The sequence below is a fragment of the Zonotrichia leucophrys genome, chromosome 1 (assembly GCF_028769735.1).
Source record: "Zonotrichia leucophrys gambelii isolate GWCS_2022_RI chromosome 1, RI_Zleu_2.0, whole genome shotgun sequence".
Taxonomy (NCBI): domain Eukaryota; kingdom Metazoa; phylum Chordata; class Aves; order Passeriformes; family Passerellidae; genus Zonotrichia; species Zonotrichia leucophrys.
In genome coordinates this window covers 38,383,962-38,404,688 of record NC_088169.1, presented here as the reverse complement: position 1 = coordinate 38,404,688, position 20,727 = coordinate 38,383,962, and the positions used below count along the sequence as shown (strand labels likewise).

Here is a 20,727-nt window from a genome sequence, read left to right as displayed (position 1 = left end):
TCTGTCTTTTAAGCTAAATTAGTTTATATAATTTACTTTTAAAAGTGTAACTGAGCTGTTCAGCACTGTTTAGTTGCTTGTAGCACTCCTGAACGCCCATGTTGGACTATTTTAGGTGGCTGTGTAGTTTAGTGCACCTCAGGATATTTTTAGAATTACATTAAAAATGTAAAGGACGACAAAATACAAAGACTTTGTCCTGTAGGGTGATTTTACCTTTTATTTTGTCTTCTAATGGGAAGAAAATCTGTCATTTTTAATACTTCTGATATAAACAACGAGGTGATGACTGTATGCAACATTTTCTGTTTAGTATCCCTGTAGTTTTTTATGCCACTTGTTATTCTGAAGATGCATACAAAGGCTTTGAATCCCACAGAGTGTCTTTTCTGTTTCCTATCTAATGATGTTGCTGTTGCTAAGTTCATGTATAGACATAAATATAATGGCAATATTTTTATTCTGTGTGCTATGGTGACATGCAGAAAGCCCATAAGTTATTTTCACCTTTGAACAGGATAATGGCTGCTGGTATTGTAGTAGTAAAGTTAAACATTAAACCTTTGTGCCTTTTGTGGTGTGAAGTCAAGAGAGTAAGGTGCATCCTCTCAAACAAGAGGGGGCTGTTCCATACAGCCTCTCTTGATCCTGAAGTTTTGCGAGAAAATCTGCCTAAGACTTTGCACTGCAAAGGCAATTTGATATTCAGAATATATTTTTATTTTGATTGTCCTTTCTTTTTTTTTTTGTTTTTCTTTTTATTGTTTGGTCCCACTATGGAAAGATACTCTTTTAGTCATTGTCTTATTTAATTACATCCCTATTGGATGTTTGAACATCTGTAGATTATTAACTGTATGCTACATGTAATCATCCTGGCAAAAATCAGTCAAATTTCCATGTAAGATTGGACATTTAAAAATCATATGAAAGTATCAAAAATAATCAAAGCACTGTGTGAGGTTTTTGTTTTGGTTTTTTTCTGTGAACTCAGTGTTTTTTCTGATTGTAAAATATGAAGAATTAGAGACTATTGGTTGTCTGCAGACAGCTGAAAATTGTATTGTCCTCTGTCCCACTTATCCTACTAGTTTTTTCTCCAGCATACTCCTGTTCATATAGGCATGTATTCTTTCTGTTCAGCATGTTATTTGTAGATCCTGTTCTCTTATTCTCATGTGCAGCTTTTACTGTTTCATTGTTTCCTTCCCTTCCAAACCAGTTAATTCAAACAAGATGAGATCATATTGGTGCAATTTTTCTTCTCTTTCAGGAATTTGTTTCTATCTTTCCTTTCAATTCTTTATAAGCCTACCAAACTGGATTTTAATTCTAACAACAAAATTTCATAAAATAGGTCTAAACATGAATCAAAACTTTGGTTTTTTTTTTTTAATCTTTTTTTTTTCCTCTGTGGGAATATAACAGTTGAGCAAGTGTGTCTGTGTCTTGTACTTTTATGCCTTGAATGCTTATGTGTGTTCATGTCTCTACTATCAATAGAAGTAAATTGTAGCATAATACATGTCATTTATTTATTCAAAATGAAGCTTATGTGTGAAATTATGTTGAGACAGACTTGTGTTTCTCTGTCCTAGGGTTTGTGGCATAGTATGGATTTGACGTCATCACAACATGGTCATCTACAAAATCAAGGAGTCAGAGAATTCAAAAGACAAGAGGGTAAAATGTTTTTTATTTCACTATGTTTCCTTGTTGCACTCAAGTATTATTAAGTAAAAGGAACAAAGTGTCTTTCTGACAATGAGCTGTGTTCTAATTAATATTTTTGTGGAGAACTGTGTTTATGCCATTGGTACAGAAAATGCAACAGATAGCACTGCTGTAGTGTGCTAGCAATGCACAAGGTATTTCAAGTGTGTTATACCTGCATGCTCTTGTCCTGGCAGCTTCCTGCTGGTGCCTGGCATCTGTCCTCCAGTTACTTGCCTGTGTCTGGTTCCAAGGAATGAAGCTGTGACTTTGATCAAGCTTTTCAGGCAGGTTTGTTTACAGGCTGTCGGTTAGGAGAATTGGTTATTACAAGCCTGATTTCTGTCTAGACAGCGTCAGACCCTACCTTCAAATACCTTCAGGGGCACTTGGCAGTGTTATCTCTTAAGTACTTTCATGGCTGCACATCTTTGAGGATTCTAAATCTTCATAAATTGTCCCTATTTTTTTAGTGGTTACCAGGATTAGACAAGGTATTAAGACAAATGCATGTGTTTTGCAGTGGGGTCTAGTTATTATTAGAATATGAATCCCAATATAACCAGTTAGATGGTGCCTGGGCCAGTTCTGACCTTCGCTGCTGGGCCAAAGGCAGCACTGCGGTGTTTTACCCCAGAGATACCTTGGCTGCTGGAGAGTGCAGCGGGGCAAATCCAGGCTGTCAGGACTCCGTTTACCTCAGGAGAGAGAGCTTCTGGCGATGGTGGAGAGAAAGGGAGTGGATTCTGCTAGAAGGTTGCCAGATGTTTATTCCGTGGGTACAGAGATGTCTGCACCGGGCCACTGCTGCTAACAGAATGGAGGCCACATGGTCTCATTAACATTTTAAGCTCAGGACAGGGGAAGGGGAGGGGACAGGTGAGCCACCAACCAGGTGAAGGGGCAGGGTCTCAAGGGACTAGGGACACCTATCACACGACGCCTTGCTGGTATGTTAGCCTGATTGACAGGGCACACTCAGCGAGGGGCGAGGGGGAAGGGAGAAGGTAAAACAGGATATTGCAACACACCACAACAAGTTATGTTCTACAGCAGAGTGCAAAAGGAGGACATTTGAATAATTATTTTATTTTTCATAATGTTTTTGTGTAAAATCTCAGCTGAGTTGTGGTTTGTGTCGAGCCAGGTAGTTCTCTTCCATGTCTATAAACATTAATCCAAGAGGATGAGGAGACTGAAATTGGCTATCTTTACAGACTTTGCCACCCTAAATTCTGTGCCAGGTTCTGGAGATGTAAGGATATTGAACCTGATGCGCAGAGATTTGCCTGCTCGATTACTTTGAGCCTGTGCCTTCCTTGTTCTCATCCTTTTTCTCTATTCTTTCCTCATTCCTATTTCATTATTTCACCTGCCCAGTCTCAATATCTGTTTCTCAGGGTTCTTATTCCAGTTTGGTTTCTTTGCATGTTTCAGTCATAGGATCATAGACTCACAAAATGGTTTGAGTGGGAAAGGACCTTAAAGACCATCTAGTTATAAACCCCCTGTCATGGGCAGGTACACTTTCTACTGGACCAGGTTGCTCAAAGCCCCATCCAACCTGGCCTCAAATACTCCCAGGGACTGGGCATCCATAATTTCTCCAGGCAACCTCTTCCAGTGTTGCACCACCCTCACAGTCTCAGCTTTTTATACTTGGTGCCTTCCCCTTTGCTTATTAATTTACCTGTCACACATTCTCCAGTTTAAAACTCCTTATTTTTGTTCATGATTCCCATTGCCACTAGTTCTCAGTTTACGGATCAGTCCTCATCTGATCATTCCTTTTGTGGCTTTAAACAATCAGTTCTCCACACCTGCATTTTTGTCTCTCTTTCCTCACATAATTTCTTGTACTAACTTTAACTCTCCTTGGCTAAATGTTTCTGAGACCAGATGCTACCACTCCTGTCTTAATTTCTTGGGAAACTAAATTACTTTACCCTAGTTGCATTATGTAAATTCACCCCAAAATAATTTTATCTCTGAGACAAAAGAACAAGTTTGCCAGGTGTACTTGTCCTTGACAGTCCATCGTCTCACTTCACTCAGCCATGGCTCAGTTTTTAATCCATAAATATGTGAGAAAATGCTGGCCTAGTAACCTTCTCGTAAATGCTGACATTTTAGAAGGGACGCACTCCTTCCACTTGCCCTGCCTAACAGATGTCCCAATTGAAGGCAATTCCTGCCATCATTTCAAGCATCTTGGTGGAGTCCAGAGCGGTGTCTTAAATGGGACATACTTGGAATGGAGCCAAGTGAAAAGCATCCTAACCCTGTAATTTACAATTTAAGATAATTCAACTGGGAGGAGGTAGTGATGTGGCACCTCATTTATATTTCCTGGGTTACTTCTAGAGATACTTCTCTCTCATTCTCTTCTGTACTGATGCTTTTTCACTGACTTCACAGACTTTGTTATAAAATGTGAAATGATGAAAAACATCCTGGGGCCTGAGTATGGACCCCAAATCTGCCTCTTCACAACTGAGTGCCTGATTTGTAGTTGGACTTTTCCTTGCTTTTATCCTTCTAGCATGATTCTTGCAATCCTGGTTTCCTGCTGGCTCATCTTATTAATTTAACACTTCCCTGTTGCCTTTCTCTCCCCTCAATAAGTAGACAGCTTAAGATATTGCTAAACTCAAATGAAAACTTCTTGTGTATGGACAGAACAGAAGTTGGAGGCAACACTCAAATAATCAAAGCATATATGACCTTTGTAGGGAAGTCAGTAACTTATTCTTCCCTCTCAACCTTGTGCCCAACTTTCCTATTTTCATTTCTTTAGTCTTTGCAGTAGCTGCATTTTGACAATAAATAATATATCTCAACTTCCACATAAGAAAAGTGGTATGACTGCATGGGTTGGTGTTCAGGTCCTTTATGCAAAGGAATATTTTAGAAATCAAGAATTATTGGTAGCTGAATGCTGACAGCGTTTTTAAAGTCACTTCCTATCTGTCAGGAAGTTAGCTGCCTTTTATAATGTATATTAGACCATCTAATTTAATAACAGAGTCTGCTTTGCAGTCAAAGGGACATAATTTAGTTATTTTTAGAAAGTAAATAGCTTCTGAGCCTAGACTTGGAGATGTTTTCAATGGCAGACAAACATGATGAAGTAACAAGGGAAGTACAAGGCAATTGTACTTGGCAAACTTGAATTCATTATGTGTTCATGAGATAAAATGACTGCAGTACTTCTATTTTCAGCCATTTAATGGTTTTTAGATGACCTTTGACTTGGATAGGGCTGGGATATCAGTGTTGTAAATTTGAAACTGAAAACACAGCTCTCAAACCTGGATAAATACATTGGCTGGATACTGTGAGCAAACCCTTCTCTTGTTCTTGTGTCCTCGTGCTCTGGGCTAAGTGCATCTTGTCTTTTGGCTGAGAAAGGTCTGCCTGTGGGTTGCAGTTTTGTATTTCTGCATTTCAAAGTATAAAGTTTCAAACATTTTGTTACCCTGACATGATATCTCAGATTAATCGATACAATACACCCTTCACTGCCATCCCTTCAGCAGACAGGGCTTGTAATGAATGTAGTGGAATGCCTGCGCTTACGTGATGATATTCCTTTTTGTAGGTAGGGATGAAGTAAGGAAAAAATAACTGTGCAGTTTAGACATACTGGAATGGTACTTTGCTTTATATTCTTAGAAAGGTGTAGTTTACATCTGACTTCTGTGAAGTCAAGAGCACGAGTAGCTTTCCCTCCTAACACCTTCCTGTGAGAGCCCTTAGGCTGAAATTGAATAAAACAGAAATAAGTGGAATGAAATAAAGATACTAAAATGATGCTGCCTGAAATGTAGGGACTACATTGTGATTCAGGACTGTGTATGTTTCCATGGAGCCATCTGTAGTGCTTGTAGGACTAGGGCTCTGATCCTGACATGACAGTAACTCAGCAAAACTTCCAAGTCTACAAAGTCCCTTACTATTGTGCCCTTTATGTAGTTTCAGGAAAAATTTGGTGTGAGACATTGGAAATCCCCATATGGATTTATTGGGATACCTTTGAATAATTTCTGTAAGTGGAGTAATCTCACTCTTCTCCAGTCATGTCTTACAGTCACAGAACTAGTTGCAGGTTTGTTCCCTTACTGATCTTTTTGCAGGTATCCTCTTGACTTTGGGATATATAGATAGGGACAATATATTTTTAATATAAACAATATGTATTATATATATTATTTCCACATTATATAAATAAAATGCATCTTTAAATATTTAGTTTGGATGACTCCACTCCTGTGTGTCCTGAGTGGGGGGTGATCTGAAGAGTCCTGGATGTTATGAATTCTTGGAATCTCTTGGAAACTCTCTAGCGACACTCAATCACTAATATCAGCACAAGTAGTCCTCCTTTCCAGAGGACTGACTTCTCAATTGCTGAGAAGTCATAGAGGAATCATCTTCACAGCTGTTGATGCATGCTATTAAAATATTTGTAAGACAAGTCTAAAATGTGAACTTTAAATCTAAACTCTACAGGTGAGAGTATACTCCTTCTGAAGATGGGAGAATAGGTTGCTGTAGGGCTGAGCTTTGTCAGGTCAAGTTCATGCTGAAGTCTTGGATTTCATTCCTTTTGCCAGTTGGAGAAAATCCATCAAAGCAGGCGAGAAGCAGATGACTGGATCTTATTTCCTTGTGACATTGGGCTGTGACACCATTTGACCTCCTGGGATTAGGCAGATTCAGGCCAACACTAGAAAGAGACTAATATATTTTTCTCTTCCCTGTAGGCTGTTCCCATGAATCAATGGGTGAAAATATTTTTTTTCTGAATGAATCCTTCTTCGAATCTACTAGCAAAGTATTTGGAGTATGTTTTGTTACTCTGTGTGTTTTTTGTGAATGAGTCTGAAAATGGAGATATTGAGTGCTAGTATATTCTTCATAGCTTTCATGGTGGAAGGATCCTTTTACTTTTTTAGCTATGTTTTAGTTCAGGTATCTAGATTTTATGTGACAAGTGGTGTGAATAGCTGATCATGTATCTTGTTTCTAAACAGGTAATATTTCTACTAATTCTATGCAAAATTGAGCACATAAAGATTGCCTTAATTTTATAGAAAAAAGATGCTGCAGTTTGCAATTTTTTCTGTTCTGATCTGGTCTGTTTCCTGTTATTTTCTTTCTACCTTCCCTTCCCTACTTGAAGGACTTCAGCTTTCTCTTAGCAGAACTCACATAATTTTGTTTCTTTAGTTTTTTTTCTAACACATAGCATTTTAACATTTGTTTAACATGACGTGTGAATGTGTAAGCAGAATCCTCTGGTTTCCTACACAGGATTTTTGCAGCTTGACACACATTTCTCTAACTAACCTGTCACTGGCTTCACAACTCCAGTTTTCCACATGATTAGTACATCTGTTTGGAAAACTTTGTTTGTATTTCAGTTGCTTTGCCTTTGAAAATAATATTTAGGCTATTTGAAATAGTTGATTCAGTGCAAGATGTGTCAACAGTACATGAGGTTTTCCCTCAGTCCTGATATTAATGAAAAGTCAAGGGAGCTCATAGAACACGATCAAAAGATGTTAAACTTATATAATAAGCAATGTTTTATCTAAAATATTCCAAAGAACACTGTAAGTAATTAACCTATTGGATTAGTCTTAAGAGACTTGAAGATATTCTTGAAGGATTCGGGGCACCATAGAGGTAACTTTTTGTACACAACTTCAAGACAAAGGAGATCTCTGTTTCAGTAAGAAAAATTATCTCAAGTTCTGTATATTACCTTGACTGGATGAAACTGCCTCATCTTACTGTAAATAAGGTTCTGGCACTAGAAGCTCTAGTGGCTTTTATGTTTGGTCATGCAAACAGGTGAATAGGCTGAAGAAAATAATTCTGTGTGTTTATCATTTCCACACTTCTCCACATCAAAGAAGAGGGTAAGGGCAAACCTACCTTGTCAAACACAATCTGTGTGTTTGTCTTCTTCTGGCTCTGTGGAGAAGAGAGGAACCAATCCTGGCAGACTTTTCAATTTTGATGGCTCAGTGTCTGTGCTCCAGTAGTATTGCTGGAAATGCCCATTATGCACTTCCATCCTTACAAGAATTGATAGCCAGATCAGTCAAGCCTGCTCTTCTCTTATCCTACTCTATTCTACTGATGGGTAATCTCTTTTTATTTAAAATGTCATTAGAGTCCGTTCATTGACTCAAAAGTTCAGGGCTTTTTTTTTTCTGACCAAGAGAATATTCACTAACACAGAGGTAAACACTTGCAGGAGAATAACTCCCTTTCAGCTTTTTACACCTGTTATCAAGGAACTAGTTTGATCAAAGTACCAGCAAAATTTCCTTGATGTCTTCAAATATTAAGAGTTTACCTCACTTGGATTTTACTTACCCTTGCAGCAATTTTTGTGTCACTTGAAAGATTTTCCACTAGTTCTTCGTTTTTCTATTCTCAGTGCTTTGAGGGCAGTTACAGAAAAAATAACTTATTTGCTTTTGTGCACTCCCACAAGAAATTGTTCTGAAAGACAAGAAGCAGCAGAGGAGTGTTTCTTGCTGTTCAAAGGGAAACTTGTACAAAATAAGTGAATCTGACTAAAACTCTGCACTCCTTATTCTTCAGCACTCTTTGTGAGGATCATTAATGTCCTGGTTCTGAGAAAGTTTCTCCTTTGGGCCTTGTCTAACATATGGTAACTCTGATGAAACAGATATTATTCTTGATTCTTCAAAACAGTAGTGTTTTCTTAAAGGAAAAAAAAAAAGTGTAAGCTTCTCCGGATAAGCCACCTGGAAGATTACCAAAAGGATAAGATGGGCAAAAATTCAAAAATTCAAGCAGTGTTATTGATCAGCAGATTTGGGATTATTCTTTCAGGGGTACAGACAATGCTCAGGAAGAGAGCAGGGGCTTACAAACTCTGTTAGTGTAGGTGCTATGCAAACCTGAAGTAGGAAGTTTGCTGATCCTGTAGGGAATAGATGGGGAATGTTTATTGAGTGCTAGAGGGGCAGTTGTAACACTGCTAAAGTTTTATAGATCTTCTCGCAGGAGCTTTATAAGTTAAGACCTAATAAGTTACCAGCTTCTCAACAAAATTGGATCCAAAACAGACGTCAAGGGAGGAAAATCAAGAAAAATGGTTGTAATTGAAATGTAATAGAAAGCATAGCTTTTACTTCCACAGATAGTAATGATCACAGAACACGATCAGACTGCTCTAAGCAGTGGGAGAAGATTAAAAGCAGGCTATATCTGGTATGCTTGGAAACAGGATGATCTATTAAATATACTTATGATATGTGTAATAAGACAGCTTTTTATTATTTCTTTCATAAGAGGAAGATTAATTTTGCCCTGAAGCAGCATTTCCCTGGCACTTAGCTCATGTTTGTCAAGAGCTCCCTGATTACAGGCACAGTGATGCATGTGTTTTCTCCCAGATTAACATCAGAGGCTTGAAGAGGCTGACACATACTGCTTGTTTTCCAACATCTTAAAATACCATAGTTTCAATGTTGGGCATTTTATTTTATTTATACTAATCAAATTTATGAAAACTTTTTTTCCTAGCAATATATGCATCATATTGTTTTTAATTTTGCTGTATCCTGTGATTGGGGTTCTTCTCCCCTGCAATAGATTCTACAAGTACTGTGGTTGGTTAGTCAGCTTTTATTGTGTTTTTGTGTCTTAATGTCAACATAAATTCAAATATTTTTTGGTTTTCTTCCTTGTTTGATGTTATTCTCTATTTTCCTGTGATGCTGAAATTTGAGTTACGAGCTTAAAGCACTGGCTAATAGGTTTGAGCAACTTCATGATGTATTTTTGTGTGGTATAATCTTTTTCTGTCTTCACCCCTGCTTTTATTCCTTGAAACAAGGAAGGAAGAGAGACTTTGACCATAATTATCATAATAAAAATACTGAGGCATATGGTAATATAAACGACAACACTTGGGGTCTTTATGTTCCTTGTGACCACAATGATTCAAGGGGGAAGAAAAAGTGAAGAATCTCAATAGAGCAAAGTCTTTTATGTTGATGAAAGCATAAATGGTTTCATTTTCCAGAGCCAGCAGATCCCAAAGTTAATATCTGTGATTTTGATGGGAGCTGTAGGCTTGATACAGAAACTCTGCTTTGGACAAGGTGGTAACTGAGTTATCTAAATCTCTAGTATGCTTTCTAGGTGTAGCTTGTAAACATGTTCTTCTTTCACTGGTTTGCTAACAGACCATAGTTGGATATGAAAGCAAAATTCCCATGAAAACTTGGAAGGAATCTAGACTTTGCTAAGAAAATGCTCTAGATAGTTTCACTTACATGATGTTTTCTGACATTGTGGTGCAGTTTTGTGTGATGATGGCAAAACAGAAACTAGCTTGTTATTCCTCTAAAAAGGAATGAATCCTCTTCTGTTAGAACAGTTATCCAGGATTTTGTTAGCTATCATAAATATTCTTTGCTTAGCAACAAGGATGGCATTCAGGATATCAAGCCAAGTGGAAAGAATCCCTCTGACAGGGCGCTGTTGGGGTGGGTGGATAAGCTTTCCTGACAACACGAGTGCTTTCACTCCTGTCTGTCATCATTTGTGTTGCTAGGGTCTGTTTCACAAGTTTTGTGGCAGACTTATAAATGATATTCTGGCTCCTTTTGTTTACTGTCAGAAAGAACCAGAATATGGGGAAAGTGAACAATAAAAGGATATGGAGAATAATGAAAAATCCAGGTGCATAAGGCTGTGAGTGTCTTTACTAGAGCAGCTGTTCTTGAAGGAAAAAAGTTTAAAAATTTCCTTTGAGTTGATGAAATGGAAAACAATGTATGCTAACATTCCCCTTCTTTACTTTGTATGAACTTGGCTGCTTCAGTGAGACATGAAAGAAGTTATTTAGTCACACACTGAAAATTTCAATTAGAATTCAGAATAGCTGTGTACCATGCTAACCATTAATGGTGAAATGTATTTTATTCACGGATGTAATTTATATTCTTGCTTCCAAATCAGCTTTTCAATATGAATTGATAGTTTTATTATCAGTCCTCTTAGCCTCTTTGACCTTTTATACTTTTGCTTCCAGGGGAAAAAGAAGATGAACAGATAGTTGCAGAAATCATGGAGAGGCGTTTCTTTCCTGACCGTATAGCTTATAAGACCTGGGAAGGCTTTCACTTTGCTGGCCATGAGATAAGAATTACAGAAGCCACTGATTGCTACGGGGCAGTCGTCTGGCCATCGGTACAATATTTTTGTAGCATAGTTATTTTTCATTTTTGGAGCCATCTAGCATTTTAAGACTTGTTTGGTATAATAAATATACTTTTTTTTTAATGTTATAAACCCAAGGAAATAATTCTGTGTTTCTCTGTCTCTGTTCTGCAAATCCCAAAACTGAATTTAACCTGTTTTTCTTTGTGGATTTATGTTTCTCAAAGCTTACTTGGTATTTCTTGTGCATGCCCTAATCACCCAAGGTGTATGATCCTGTGTGCCCTTCTTGCTTGCCAGTAGCTTTTAATCCTATTAGCCAATTACAAGCATATTTTGAAACAAATATGGCAGTTTTATGATGATTGCATTTCTGTACATTTTATGAATACAGATGGCTGTGTAGCAGGCAGATCCAGGTTGCAGAAACAGCTGTGATGCAAGCTCACAAGGTGTTATCACTCATAGAAGCTATTCAACCTTCTCATGTAAGGAACAAATTTACCTTGTTAATACATAGACATGGGAAAATGTTCAGCTGCAGCATTCAGTTTCTTAAACAGCTGGAAATCTAATTGGAGAGAGCCATTGTCCTTGGCTCTTGATATAAGAACCGTCAACACATACACCATAAACGTATTCTTCTTCAGGTTTTGAATATGTGCAATGCAGCAAACTTACTGTTTTGAAGTAATTAAGACTGAAAGAAATCTCCAGGGAGGTGCCATGATACATGATGAAATTTATGTCCCTAAAGGAGAGACCCCAGGATGTTCCATTTCTTTCACAACTGCCTCAGCCTCCTAGGATCATACTGTTTTTCAGAAGTAAGACCATAGTTCAGCTGAGGATAGTTGTCTTACTCTTCTGCTTTGAAGTCCAAATGATATTCCTGGTTTTAGGAGACCTGGACCAGTCATCTGTACTATATGTTTTGGTGACCTCTGTGTATGTCTTCATGGAAAGTTTGGCTGACTACTAATTATTCGCACAAAATCATGGACTTAACTGAAAAACATTTTTTTTTTCTGGAAAAAAGAATGTTTTTCAGTGAAGTCCATGATTTGGACTTTACTGAAAAACATATTGGCTTAGCCAATATTTTTGGCTTCCTTCCACAACAAAATTGGCTAAGCCAAAAACACATTGGCTTAGCCAATTTTGTTGTGGAAGGAAGACAATCCTTTGATCTCTGTCTCTTGGTGCTCTCCCTTCCACTTCCATCTAGCAGTACTTGAAATCTTCTGAAAAATGGCAGCCAAATTTTTCAAGAGTGCAGAAACTTTAAGGAAAGTAAAGTTTCTGCATGTTTCATGGAAAGGAATGCAGATTTCAAAGTTTCCCCGATTTAACATTCAGAAACTTTGATTATGCCAGCCAGTTTCTACAATAGAATACGGCAAAACCCTGAGGGAAGGAATTATAGGAATTAATGTAACTAGGAGAAAATCCTAATGTAAGGTCGAATATAATGTCAATATAATGTCAAATATCAGATCCAGTCTTTAGGAACCTGACTTAAATTATTCCTGGTTCTCACAGACTGATTTCTATATCAGTGCTGTTGATTAAATGATATGTATAAGTTTTTATTACCTTTTCTTCTGTGCTCTGAATTAAGAGGTAGGAAAAAACCCCTTTGTTTTACTTTCTAGCATGCTAACACTGGGCCAGTAGTCCTCCTGCTCCTTTCCTTCTCATTCAATATTACTTAAAAGCAAAATTAATTTTGCTGTGCCAGAGCAGGCCGCTAATGATTGCTTTTCCAAATGGTGATCTGTATTCTGAGAGGATATAGCAATCATCTCATTTGTCAATGGAGATTGTATATCTATCAAAGTCTGATAAAGATGTGGATATAAATATGGAAGCTATCTTTATGAGAGAAATAAAATTAGCAATTTCTATTTCACCAGCGAGCTAAAACGCACTAGTCAGTGTGAGATAGGGCAGAAAAGCTGAAGAAGATTTTTTTAATCACTTTAACTGATCAGATAATCACTTTATATATACATGTGTAAGGAGTCTGTTGTAGATGCTCTTTGTGTCTGTATTTACTATGAAAGTTTGCTAAGCTTAACCAGATAAGCAAATAGAAACTGTAAACAAACTGAGCCAAAAGAAAAGGGGTAAATCTATTTGTCTCTTTTGAACCCTAACAATTAATTATTGCCAGAAATAATTGACTACTGGAAGAACTCAACAAGGAGGAAATTTTTGTGGAGGAAATATTTTATCTCAGAAGTAAGTCCAGTTATAAGCAGGAATTGGTGACCAGAATTTTACAACTCATGTCATGTGTTGTGACAGATTATCTAATTGTAGTTGCTCCTTCTGTCTGTAATAATTCACAGACTTATTTTGTAGCATTTATTTTGTGACCTATAGAGCCCAAAGATCAGGGTGAGCTGTGGTCCTTTAGGGATAGTACTTGTATGAATATTGCTCATTTGAACAGATAACAAATTTTTTGCATGCTTTTAAATGACAATTCATATTTAGTAAAGGGATTTAGTTCATTATTTTGTTCAGTATGTTAATGGATTTCCTCCCCTACAGGCTCTTGTTCTGTGTTATTTTTTGGAAACTCATTCTAAACAATGCAATTTGGTTGACAAAAATGTGATTGAAATTGGAGCTGGAACTGGCTTGGTCTCCATAGTAGCCAGTTTGCTGGGTGAGTATGTGATTATCTTTCTTAAGCTCTTGGAAACACCTCTCAGATGAATAATGGAGGACAAATGATGTGGCTTGGTTCTTCTAAGAGACCGTTGTTTGAAAGTTTCCAAGAGCAAGAAACAGTAAATTCTAAAAGGCTTGTTTGGAAACATGCTTTGGTGTTTGTTTTTTTTTTTCTGGGAGTGTATTGATACAATAAAGGAGGTCACAGTAGATATGTTGTCATTAACCATGCTAAACTGGGGATCAAAATAAAAAATTAGTGGCTTTGCAGGGTATCAGTGGCAAGTAGACTGAGCCAGATGTAGGTAAGACCAGTGCATTCCCTTCCTTTGACCAAACAGCTCTTGGATGCCAGGTCACCTTCCATCCAATTCTATCCATTTGTGTTTCAGTATTTTCCTTCAGCAACTTGATCTCTCTGCTACAGACATTGTTGTGTTTTCTCTCATGGCATCCTATTCATCTCCAAGAGTAATCCAGGTCAGTGGGTTCTGCATTTTAACAGAACTTTAGCTTTTGTTAGTCTGAGAAAGCTTCTTCTTGTGTGAGAAGGGAAGAACCTGAGGTAATGCTTAAATTTTATGCCCACTTCTTGGATTCAGTAATGGGTATTCATCAATCCCTTGTCAGCCACTGTACTTTTAACCAATGTGATGATATCAAGATACCGTAACTATCTGATTTCTCCCCACCAACTGCATTTAGATGGCAATCTGTAGAGTAGAACTACAAGGAAGAAAATAATTACTTTAAGCACAATATTTAAGAGTTATTGGGAACATCTGCATTTTTTTATTGCCCTCAGTGAGAGTTACCTGATAAAATCAATTCCTTGTGCAGTAGCTTTTGTGAATGGGCTTTTGCTCAAGTATTGATGTATATTCAAATACTGTATTTGTTTTCTCTGTGTCACAGGTGCCTTTGTGACTGCCACAGATTTGCCAGAACTACTGGGAAACCTTGAGTACAACATTCTCCAAAATACAAAGCAGAAATGCAAACACCAGCCTTGTGTCAAGGAGTTGTCCTGGGGAATTGATCTGGAAAAGAACTTTCCTAGGTCTTCCTGTCACTTTGACTACATTATGGCTGCTGATGTAGTTTACTACCATCCATTCCTGGATGAACTCCTCCTAACTTTTGATCACTTGTGTAAGAATGATACTGTTATTCTGTGGGCCATGAAGTTTAGGCTGGAGAATGAGAACCGATTTGTGGACAGATTTCAGACACTGTTTGACTTAGAGATGATTTCTAATTTTCCCAGTTTGAACATAGCCTTATATAAAGCAATGAGGAAAGACAGGATGAAAGCCAGACCTTCCAAACTGAAGGTCTGAAAGAGAGATATAGGGAGGTGACTGTTGCAGCTGTCCTCTCTTTAATAATTTCCATTTTAGTAGCTGCTGACACTTACATGAATGACATTTCTAGAGATAGGTAAAACAAATCATCAAATTCCTAGTGCATTCCTATAAATTCCTAAATTAAATTTGCCAATAGTGATATGCACAGAAGAGATATATCTGTGACATTGTCTTGACTTTTATGTGCTGAGCTGACAACTCTAATAACTTTTACAAGTCTTACCATGACTGTTATGGGTCATATAATGAATATTTCCAGAAGTTTTCAATTACAGCTTTGAATAGCCTCTTATAAATTTGAACAATTATTTAAAAATTTAGACTATAAATCTTTGCATTCAAAAGTTTTGGTGTTACATCTGATATTTCCCCATTTTCACTATCATTTTAATCCTTCCTTTGAATGCTCTTAATAGGACATTAAATTAGCTGAAAAAACCTCACCACCTGGAAAGCACACTTTTGTGATAAAGGGATGGAATACATTAATTACTCTTAATGTAATGATTATGCTTTCATTTTTAAATTTAAATTTAGGGATTCTTCAACACACAGGACACATGAGGCAAGAGGGATTTAAATGTTTTGTTGCTTGAACAAAGGTCTTGTATTAGAAGCGTACAATCACCAGCTGACCTTTACTAAGACTTTTAGTTCTTGGCCTGAAGCTCTGCTTCTCCAAAAATAGACAGTTATCTGAACCTGAGGGAGCAGCAATGGAAAAAGGACAATGGCCATCAGGAAAGAGCTTTGCAGTGCTGTCTGCTGGTGGCTGGAGGCAGAAAACTCAACCAGCCTGTCATGGTGTGTCATTGACTTGGAGATTTATTTGTATTTTAGCATGGGCAGACAAAATACTTTCCTCCTAGCCACTCAGTACTGCATGCTCCTGTTTTCAGCGGCCTATCCAAGACTTCTCTTTTGGGTAGATTAATAAAGTTTTTCTTTCCACATACCATATTTTTCTGATTCTGTTTGTAGTTGATTTTGAGGCCTTCAAGTCTCTTTCAGCTTTATCACCTCTACTGTAGCAGGCAACTGCTCTAGTAATGTGGAGGCTCTGGGACTGACAGGATTTATCTTTTAATTCCTATTTGTATTCTCTCAAGGAGTTTTGTTTGTTTGTTTGCTTGGTTTTTTTTTTTGGTTGACTTCCTGAACATACTATTGTTTTTACCTTTGATTATGGCAGATGCATGTTACCTATTTACTCTGGCAAAAGTCCAGGGTAGAACTATGGTAAATGTGATGTGGAATGTACATTTTGTCCCAGCTGAACATTGGTGCCTGGTGCTAGAGGTGAAGCATTGCAGACAGGAGAGGCTGATCTGCCAAACTTTTCCAGGGGGATCTGGATATCCTAGGGCATCCTTGGTGAAACACAAAGAATGATTCTAGGATAAAATTAAAGCAAAGAGTAGCATGTCTTAGCCCAGAAGCAAAATGAAAAGAAAGGAAGTTAAGTCTACTTCTTTACCTCTCCTGCTGAGAAATCACAAGCGAGATTTTGGCATGGAGGTTATTAGAAAAAAATCTAATCATTAAATATCATCAGTAAATTTCCTGTGACAAAGTTTGTAGAGGTAGAATCCTTTATTGGATCAATCAGTTTAGCTAGAAAATTAGACTCTCTACCAGCTGACAGGGAATATTACCCCTCCTTACAGAAGTTACTGTGCCTATGTCCTCAGATAATTACAGCTGTAGAAAAACAGACTGCAGAATGGAAATATTTGGAAATAATTTTCTTTCTACATTGTGTAATAGAAATAGTTTAGTGTAAGCAAATAAAGAAACAAACAGGGATCTCTGCCATTGCTTGATTTCCTCTTCCTGCTTCCTTCCTCTTAACTTGCTTGCAATCATTGAATCTTCTGCAATTGTAACCATAATTCTTGTATCCAAAAGGGCATCTCAGTCTACAAATGTTTCATGGATAAATGGATTGACACTATAATTAGTGAAATGACCTTGTGAACTCCAAAATGGTGAAGGCGAAAGAGGAAGACTGCAGCAAAGCCGTTGAGTGTGATCACTTTTAAATAGCTGTCCTGCTGACCAGCCTTCCTGTTTGCGCCACAGACTGACCCTGCTGGATTCTGCAGGAGATGTGTTTGTCAAATGGAGTCAGGACTCAGCACTTCAGGCCCAGCAGCTTGTTAATATGTACTGGAATGTAACATCAGCTCTCTTTCTCACAGATCTGCCTAGCACTGCTGTGTGAAGCTTCCTGGGAAATCTCTGGTGCCTGGCTGCTCTATTGTGCAGCACCTTTTGTCCTCTGGTGTGACGGGCAGGTTATTAGCCATGACCAGTGGAGGGTGAGCTTGTACTTGGCATTTGCCTATGGAGTTTATTTCTGCTCTCTGAGAATAAGTCTCACATAAATGTCAAGTATTGCTGACCCCTAAAGTCAGTCATAATTTTAATAACCACTTATTCTTTGTTCTAATAGCTCAGATAAAGGATCAAACTGTCATTCAGTGCATTATATTGCTAATACAGATGGCATTTGTAGCTGCAGTTTCTGAAAGGCAGAGGGCAAGAAGGTCAGTTAAATTTGTGGGTGAAAGAGCTCCACTTTTAAAGAATGCCAGAGGATCTGCCCATGCTGGTAGGCTTTTACAGTCTCTTATAGGGTGTTGTGATAATCAAACTAATTTAAGAGATAAATTTGGATGTATAGGTATAGGTTCAATCCATTCCATGGGTTTTATGTATTTCAACCTAAGAGCAGCAGTATATTTAAGTAACTTGAGGTATTTGCAAAATTTTCCACAAACAATGTTTTTCAAGCTCATATATATTTTCAGGAAGTGTTCTTTTTTAATAAAGTGTATGTAGAATTATTACAGTGATTTACTTTGCTGCTTATTTTATATTTTCATCAAGGTTTTTTACAAATCTTTGCCTTTTCCCTCTCGGAATTAAAGAAACAAACATTCCCAACATTGCAGATTTTCCATATGGTCATATTTTGGTTTTGTCTCTCTCTTGCTGAATTTCAGTTTTGCAGCTCTGAGTTATTTGGTTTTGTTTGCATTATTACACCCACCCACTTGGGCTTTTACCTCTTATAACAACTGTAAGAAAAAGCTGTAGCTGCTGAATATTTAGGAAAAAAAATACTCAAATGACAGTACAGATCTACTGTGCAAACCTAATTTTCCTTTAGAAATACAACTGCTAAAAATACCCAAATAACTACCCCTGGCCCAAATGGTAGTTGAATGATGCACAACTCATATTGGTCATTATACAAGCACTAGTCAGTGGTAAGTGAGCAAAAAAGACCAAAGAACACCAGGTGTGTCCTCCTGAATGGATCTTCATTTCCAGTCACACTGAGTCAGGTGACTCAGTCATCTGAAGAAATAGTACATATACCAAACAACCCAGGACCTTGAAACCTAAATGGATTTGGAAGTCACCAATTTAGAAGTCACCAATTCAGCCAACACCCTTTGAACTCTGGGGACCTGAATGGTGCAGGACTTTTCCCTATTCAGCCACTGCTACTGCACTGGTAACCTTGAGGTGATCTCAAGTGAAGTTCAGTGACAAAGAAAGAAACTGTCAAGATGTCACTGCTCCATGGGTGTAATTAAGAAACTGACATGTTCATTCTTATAATAGGTCTGTGACTTCAGGGAAATGTTGTTGCACAGGTGTAAAGCAAAGAGGAAATTGAGCTAAATGTCAAGGGATTTAAACCTCTCTCACAGGGGAAAGTCCAGTATCAAAGTTCTTTCACAGTAAAAATAACATTTCCTGTGCTCCACCTTGTTTGGATAATTTACATTAAGGAAAAAAGTAAATGAATTTTATTATTCCATAAAAATAAATACTTCTGAGCCACTCTAGATAAATTATAGACACCCTAAAAGTATGAGCGCTCAGCAATAGGTCAGAATAAAAATAACAATTTTTCCTTTTGCACAGTTAAGACATCCAAACATACAATACACAGATTGTACTGTATTGTCTAGAATTTCAGATTCATTCAGGTTGGATGGCACCTCTGAAGGCTATCTGGTCCTACCTTCTGCTCACATCGGGCCATATTCAAAGTCTGAACAGGTTGCTCAGTTTCTCCAGTAGTACATGAAAATCTTGAAGAAAGAAGATTCCACAACACACCTGAGCAGCCTGCTAATTTCTTCCCCCCCACCTCACAAATCCAATTGGAATTTCTCTTGCTGCAACTGGGCATCTGCTTATTGTCATTTTGCAGTGCACCTGTGGCTTCATCTTCTCTATAACCCTCTTGTTATGTAGCAGAAGGCAGCTATGGGATCCACCACTCAGCTGCAGAAACCTGGTGCTCTCAGCCTTTTGCTTCCTCCTGCCCCTTACCCCTTTCAGTCCTCCTCTGCGTTCTCTTTAGTTTGTAAATATTCCTATCACTAGTGTCCCCACAAGCTGGCACAGTCCTGCAGATAGGGCACCATTATGCCACGTGGAAGGGTCAGGATCACTTTGAATGCTCTGCTGCCCACACTCTTGCCAGTGCAGTTAACTTGCATCACCTGCAAGGCTACAGCACTGTCTTTGTCCCGCTCCATCAGGACATCCAGTTCCTCTCCTGCAGATGCAGTCTCTAGGTTTTCAACTCATGAGCTGGCACAAGTTAAAGCCTGTGCTTTTGCCTTCTGCTACTCTGTTGGACATTATGTGGATTTTAATGGCCTATTCCTTCCATCTGCCAAAGTCCCTCTTAGCAGCAGCTTTGCCCTTCCCCTGCTTGGTGCTGTGGCAACATCTAATTTCAGTTTATATAGTCTATTGTCCATGCCACTGATGGAAATTAATGACATCAGTCCCTGCCATGATCCCAACCTGCATCACTCCTACAGACTGCTTGCTTGGGCTGTTTTTATTCATTAGCTTTGATTTTAAAGGCCCATTCAGTTTTTAACCACTCATCCATTTATCTCTACAACCGAGCTACAAAGCCTCTATGAAAAAAATGGAAAAAATGGAAAAAATGTGATAAAGAGATGGAAGAAAAAGCACTGTGCTCTAATTTTGCACAGGAACAGTCATAGAGAGCAGTTAGTTTGTTCAGATCCTTAGCAAATTTGTATTGGTTGCTTGCAAACATATGTGCTTGGAAATGTCTTCCAGGAGTGTTTAGTGCATAGCCTGCCTGGAGATAGGATAATGCAGACTGGACTGTGGTCTTCTTGAGCCTTCCTCTATTTTTGAATATGGACTAATATTTGCTTTTGTTCTCAGAGACTGGGAGCTGCCTCTGTCACCTTTCAGAGCTGATAGCACTCTTACAGTCACCTCAGCCAGCTTCCTTGGCATCCTCAAGACACTGCCTTGTTCCACAGATTTCTGTGTGCCCAGAGGGATTAAGTGGAGCCCAGCTTGGTTGTTCCTACACCTGCTGCTTTCACCAAATTCTGTCACTAAACAGGAAGATACAGAAATCTTGAGAGCTGGCCTTGCCAGTAAAGACCAAGGAATGGATTTGCTCAGCCTTTGTCACATCCTTTTTTATACAGTACCACACTCAGCAGTAAAGTCACATTTTCAGTTGTCTTCCTTTTGTTGTTCCTGTGTAAAACCCTTCACATCCATACCTTCTCATCCAGCCTCAGCTTTCCCAACTTCTGCACTTCCTGTTTGAGCAATGGCTCCTATTCCTCCTTGGTAGCCTATCCATGTTTCCACTTTTTGGGTATTTTTTTCTTTTTTCAATTTTAGCTCAATCAGAATATATTCTTTTTCATACATACTA

The 20,727-nt window shown here is 38.1% G+C and overlaps 1 protein-coding gene across 1 annotated transcript; it reads left to right on the top strand.

Moving 5' to 3' along the window:
* The first annotated feature begins 1,598 nt into the window (after positions 1-1,598).
* Positions 1,599-14,951, top strand: LOC135450083 (protein-lysine methyltransferase METTL21E-like). Its single transcript, XM_064717904.1, has 4 exons — positions 1,599-1,683; positions 10,802-10,959; positions 13,489-13,606; positions 14,527-14,951. The coding sequence occupies exons 1-4, from the start codon at positions 1,614-1,616 to the stop codon at positions 14,949-14,951; spliced, it is 771 nt and encodes a 256-aa protein (XP_064573974.1). The 5' UTR covers positions 1,599-1,613.
* Positions 14,952-20,727: the final 5,776 nt, after the last annotated feature.

Coding starts and splice junctions, on each gene's coding strand:
- LOC135450083 (XM_064717904.1), top strand. CDS start 1,614: ATGGATTTGACGTCATCACAACATGGTCATCTACAAAATCAAGGAGTC. Junction 10,960..13,488: donor GGGCAGTCGTCTGGCCATCG/GTACAATATTTT, acceptor CCTCCCCTACAG/GCTCTTGTTCTGTGTTATTT. Junction 13,607..14,526: donor CATAGTAGCCAGTTTGCTGG/GTGAGTATGTGA, acceptor TCTGTGTCACAG/GTGCCTTTGTGACTGCCACA.